The 6101-nt window shown below is 41.5% G+C and overlaps 1 protein-coding gene and 1 long non-coding RNA gene across 3 annotated transcripts in view; one reads left to right on the top strand and one right to left on the bottom strand.

The window, feature by feature from the left end:
* Positions 1-2002, top strand: part of LOC115126592 (uridylate-specific endoribonuclease C-like) — a 19878-nt gene extending 17876 nt beyond the window's left edge. For both annotated transcript variants that reach the window (XM_065013814.1, XM_065013815.1), the window contains exon 8: positions 1102-2002. In XM_065013814.1, coding sequence (XP_064869886.1) covers positions 1102-1221 — 120 coding nt within the window. In that variant the 3' untranslated portion in view covers positions 1222-2002. The remainder of the gene's footprint in view (positions 1-1101) is intronic.
* A 561-nt stretch (positions 2003-2563) lies between these two features.
* Positions 2564-3421, bottom strand: LOC135565758 (uncharacterized). Its single transcript, XR_010461839.1, has 2 exons — positions 3204-3421; positions 2564-3162 (listed from the first exon to the last, which is right to left on the bottom strand). It is a non-coding gene; the product is annotated as an uncharacterized LOC135565758 (long non-coding RNA).
* Between the last annotated feature and the right edge of the window lie 2680 nt (positions 3422-6101).

Raw genomic sequence — 6101 nt, 5'->3', positions numbered from 1 at the left:
TATAACATGACCCCTCCAGACTGAATACATAATATGACCCCTCCAGACTGAATACATAACATGACCCCTCCAGTCTGACCAGTATAACATGACCCCTCCAGACTGAATAAACTACTGTTCTGACCAGCATAACATGACCCCTCCAGTCTGAATAACTACTGTTCTGACCAGTATAACATGACCCCTCCAGACTGAATACATAATATGACCCCTCCAGACTGAATACATAACATGACCCCTCCAGTCTGAATACATAACATGACCCCTCCAGTCTGAATAAACTACTGTTCTGACCAGTATAACATGACCCCTCCAGACTGAATAACTACTGTTCTGACCAGTATAACATGACCCCTCCAGTCTGAATAACTACTGTTCTGACCAGTATAACATGACCACTCCAGACTGAATAAACTACTGTTCTGACCAATATAACATGACCCCTCCAGACTGAATAACTACTGTTCTAACCAGTATAACATGACCCCTCCAGACTGAATAAACTACTGTTCTGACCAGCATAACATGACCCCTCCAGTCTGAATAACTACTGTTCTGACCAGCCATAACATGACTCCTCCAGTCTGAATAACTACTGTTCTGACCAGCATAATATGACCCCTCCAGGCTGAATAACTACTGTTCTGACCAGCCATAACATGACCCCTCCAGTCTGAATAACTACTGTTCTGACCAGCATAATATGACCCCTCCAGGCTGAATAACTACTGTTCTGACCAGCATAATATGACCCCTCCAGACTGAATAAACTACTGTTCTGACCAGTATAACATGACCACTCCAGTCTGAATAAACTACTGTTCTGATCAGTATAACATGACCCCTCCAGTCTGAATACATAACAAGACCCCTCCAGTCTGAATAACTACTGTTCTGACCAGTACAACATGACCCCTCCAGACTGAATACACTACTGTTCTGACCAGTACAACATGACCCCTCCAGTCTGAATCAGCACAGTTCTGGAAAAGGTTTGTGAATTGGGACTCAGCCCAACGTTGGTGTTGATGAGGAGAACCCTAGCCAGTATATAAATGTGTGGATGTATTGGCTAACGTTAGCCTTGTGGTTTATGTACAGGTGACCACGGCCGTGGTGAAGGTGGACGAGTACCTGCTAGAGATGGTGGTGTATCGTCAGGGGCGATCCATCGGAACCTCCTACCCCAAACTACTCAGCAGCAACAACAGGGACCTGTAGTGGGGAGATCTAAGCACCCTGATTCTGAAACCAGGCCCAAATGGAACCCTCATCCCTATGTAGTGCACTGCTTTCAACCAGGGCCCATAGGGCTAGTAGTGCACTATATAGGGAATAGGGTTCCATAGTGCTCTGGTCTAAAGTAGTGCACTATATAGGGAATAGGGTTCTATAGGGCTCTGGTCTAAAGTAGTGCACTATATAGGGAATAGGGTTCCATAGTGCTCTGGTCTAAAGTAGTGCACTATATAGGGAATAGGGTTCCATAGGGCTCTGGTCTAAAGTAGTGCACTATAATAGGGAATAGGGTGCCATTTGGGGCTTAGCCAGAATAATCTGTCATGTCGTGTACTGTGTTTTTGACACCATAGTGTTATTAGGTTGTGTTCTCCTCCATCAAATACTTAACCTCGTTCCCAGGTTCAATGACTAATTACAGATCCTGGATCATTCATTCATTTGCGCTAAACTATTATATTAGAGATTACAGTTGATCCAGGACCAGGATTGTGTGTCTCTCTCTGCTACCAGCTCTCCTTTCTGTCCTGAATATTCAGTTCTGGTCCTTGGTCTTTCACAAAGCAGAGGGCTGTTTTTATTTTCTGTTAAGAAAACTACTAAAGCATTTTGCCAATCCATTAAAACCTAGATTTACTATGATAGGAACCTGGTTGTCTAACATTATATTAACCGTGTTGTTCTCTTGTTTTTAATATTACTACTTTCTTATGATTATTAAGTTTAATTTCTGCTTGAAGAAAATAAAACATGTTTACAAGTATACTATCTTATTTACTTCACCTTTATTTAACCAGGTATTTATATATATAACCCTAACCCTTTATTTAACCAGGTATTTATATATATATATATAACCCTAACCCTTTATTTAACCAGGTATTTATATATATAACCCTTTATTTAACCAGGTATTTATATATATATATATAACCCTAACCCTTTATTTAACCAGGTATTTATATATATAACCCTAAACCTTTATTTAACCAGGTATTTATATATATAACCCTAACCCTTTATTTAACCAGGTATTTATATATATAACCCTAAACCTTTATTTAACCAGGTATTTATATATATATATATATATAACCCTAACCCTTTATTTAACCAGGTATTTATATATATAACCCTAAACCTTTATTTAACCAGGTATTTATATTTATATATATAACCCTAACCCTTTATTTAACCAGGTAGACCAGTTGAGAACAACTCATTTACAACTGAGACCTGGCCAAGATAAAGCAAAGCAGTGCGACACAAACAACAACACAGTTACACATGGAGTAAACAAACATACAGTCAATAACACAATAGAAAAGCTTCTCCTGTGCTTTTATTTTGAAGATTAAAACAAACAATGGTTACAGTACGTCTCCTTGGCAGAAAACAATACAATCATGTCAGACTAGCGTGTGTTAAACTACAATTACCATGGAAAGATCTCAGGTTTATTGGACTCAATAGTAGAAGGTTACATGAATGATGCATCGAACTTAATCATGATCTGCCTAAGAACAGGTCTGTATTGAGGAATGTAATCATGACCTGCCTGAGAACAGGTCTGTATTGAGGAATGTAATCATGACCTGCCTGAGAACAGGTCTGTATTGAGGAATGTAATCATGACCTGCCTGAGAACAGGTCTGTATTGAGGAATGTAATCATGACCTACCTGAGAACAGGTCTGTATTGAGGAATGTAATCATGACCTGCCTCAGAACAGGTCTGTATTGAGGAATGTAATCATGACCTGCCTGAGAACAGGTCTGTATTGAGGAATGTAATCATGACCTGCCTGAGAACAGGTCTGTATTGAGGAATGTAATCATGACCTGCCTCAGAACAGGTCTGTATTGAGGAATGTAATCATGACCTGCCTCAGAACAGGTCTGTATTGGGGAATGTAATCATGACCTGCCTCAGAACAGGTCTGTATTGAGGAATGTAATCATGACCTACCTGAGAACAGGTCTGTATTGAGGAATGTAATCATGACCTGCCTGAGAACAGGTCTGTATTGAGGAATGTAATCATGACCTACCTGAGAACAGGTCTGTATTGAGGAATGTAATCATGACCTGCCTGAGAACAGGTCTGTATTGAGGAATGTAATCATGACCTGCCTCAGAACAGGTCTGTATTGAGGAATGTAATCATGACCTGCCTCAGAACAGGTCTGTATTGAGGAATGTAATCATGACCTGCCTCAGAACAGGTCTGTATTGAGGAATGTAATCATGACCTGCCTCAGAACAGGTCTGTATTGGGGAATGTAATCATGACCTACCTGAGAACAGGTCTGTATTGGGGAATGTAATCATGACCTGCCTCAGAACAGGTCTGTATTGAGGAATGTTATCATGACCTACCTGAGAACAGGTCTGTATTGAGGAATGTTATCATGACCTGCCTAAGAACAGGTCTGTATTGGGAAATGTAATCATGACCTGCCTGAGAACAGGTCTGTATTGAGGAATGTAATCATGACCTGCCTCAGAACAGGTCTGTATTGAGGAATGTTATCATGACCTGCCTCAGAACAGGTCTGTATTGAGGAATGTTATCATGACCTGCCTGAGAACAGGTCTGTATTGAGGAATGTAATCATGACCTACCTGAGAACAGGTCTGTATTGAGGAATGTAATCATGACCTACCTGAGAACAGGTCTGTATTGAGGAATGTAATCATGACCTGCCTGAGAACAGGTCTGTATTGAGGAATGTAATCATGACCTGCCTCAGAACAGGTCTGTATTGAGGAATGTAATCATGACCTGCCTCAGAACAGGTCTGTATTGAGGAATGTAATCATGACCTGCCTCAGAACAGGTCTGTATTGAGGAATGTAATCATGACCTGCCTCAGAACAGGTCTGTATTGGGGAATGTAATCATGACCTACCTGAGAACAGGTCTGTATTGAGGAATGTAATCATGACCTGCCTCAGAACAGGTCTGTATTGGGGAATGTAATCATGACCTGCCTGAGAACAGGTCTGTATTGAGGAATGTAATCATGACCTGCCTCAGAACAGGTCTGTATTGAGGAATGTTATCATGACCTGCCTCAGAACAGGTCTGTATTGAGGAATGTAATCATGACCTGCCTCAGAACAGGTCTTTATTGGGGAATGTAATCATGACCTACCTGAGAACAGGTCTGTATTGAGGAATGTAATCATGACCTGCCTCAGAACAGGTCTGTATTGAGGAATGTAATCATGACCTGCCTCAGAACAGGTCTGTATTGAGGAATGTTATCATGACCTGCCTCAGAACAGGTCTGTATTGAGGAATGTAATCATGACCTGCCTCAGAACAGGTCTGTATTGAGGAATGTTATCATGACCTGCCTCAGAACAGGTCTGTATTGAGGAATGTAATCATGACCTGCCTGAGAACAGGTCTGTATTGAGGAATGTAATCATGACCTACCTGAGAACAGGTCTGTATTGAGGAATGTAATCATGACCTACCTCAGAACAGGTCTGTATTGAGGAATGTAATCATGACCTGCCTGAGAACAGGTCTGTATTGAGGAATGTAATCATGACCTACCTGAGAACAGGTCTGTATTGAGGAATGTAATCATGACCTGCCTCAGAACAGGTCTGTATTGGGGAATGTAATCATGACCTGCCTGAGAACAGGTCTGTATTGAGGAATGTAATCATGACCTACCTGAGAACAGGTCTGTATTGAGGAATGTAATCATGACCTACCTGAGAACAGGTCTGTATTGAGGAATGTAATCATGACCTGCCTGAGAACAGGTCTGTATTGAGGAATGTAATCATGACCTGCCTCAGAACAGGTCTGTATTGAGGAATGTAATCATGACCTGCCTCAGAACAGGTCTGTATTGAGGAATGTAATCATGACCTGCCTCAGAACAGGTCTGTATTGAGGAATGTAATCATGACCTGCCTAAGAACAGGTCTGTATTGGGAAATGTAATCATGACCTGCCTGAGAACAGGTCTGTATTGAGGAATGTAATCATGACCTGCCTCAGAACAGGTCTGTATTGAGGAATGTTATCATGACCTGCCTCAGAACAGGTCTGTATTGAGGAATGTAATCATGACCTGCCTCAGAACAGGTCTGTATTGAGGAATGTTATCATGACCTGCCTCAGAACAGGTCTGTATTGAGGAATGTAATCATGACCTGCCTCAGAACAGGTCTGTATTGAGGAATGTTATCATGACCTGCCTCAGAACAGGTCTGTATTGAGGAATGTAATCATGACCTGCCTCAGAACAGGTCTGTATTGAGGAATGTAATCATGACCTGCCTCAGAACAGGTCTGTATTGAGGAATGTAATCATGACCTACCTGAGAACAGGTCTGTATTGAGGAATGTAATCATGACCTGCCTCAGAACAGGTCTGTATTGAGGAATGTAATCATGACCTGCCTCAGAACAGGTCTGTATTGAGGAATGTAATCATGACCTGCCTCAGAACAGGTCTGTATTGAGGAATGTAATCATGACCTACCTGAGAACAGGTCTGTATTGAGGAATGTAATCATGACCTGCCTCAGAACAGGTCTGTATTGAGGAATGTAATCATGACCTACCTGAGAACAGGTCTGTATTGAGGAATGTAATCATGACCTGCCTCAGAACAGGTCTGTATTGAGGAATGTAATCATGACCTGCCTCAGAACAGGTCTGTATTGAGGAATGTAATCATGACCTGCCTCAGAACAGGTCTGTATTGAGGAATGTAATCATGACCTGCCTCAGAACAGGTCTGTATTGAGGAATGTAATCATGACCTGCCTCAGAACAGGTCTGTATTGAGGAATGTAATCATGACCTACCTGAGAACAGGTCTGTATTGAGGA

This window comes from Oncorhynchus nerka, linkage group LG9b (genome assembly GCF_034236695.1).
Source record: "Oncorhynchus nerka isolate Pitt River linkage group LG9b, Oner_Uvic_2.0, whole genome shotgun sequence".
NCBI classification, from domain to species: Eukaryota; Metazoa; Chordata; class Actinopteri; order Salmoniformes; family Salmonidae; genus Oncorhynchus; species Oncorhynchus nerka.
The sequence above is the reverse complement of the archived record's forward strand: the minus strand, read 5'-3'. Positions and strand labels throughout refer to the sequence as shown.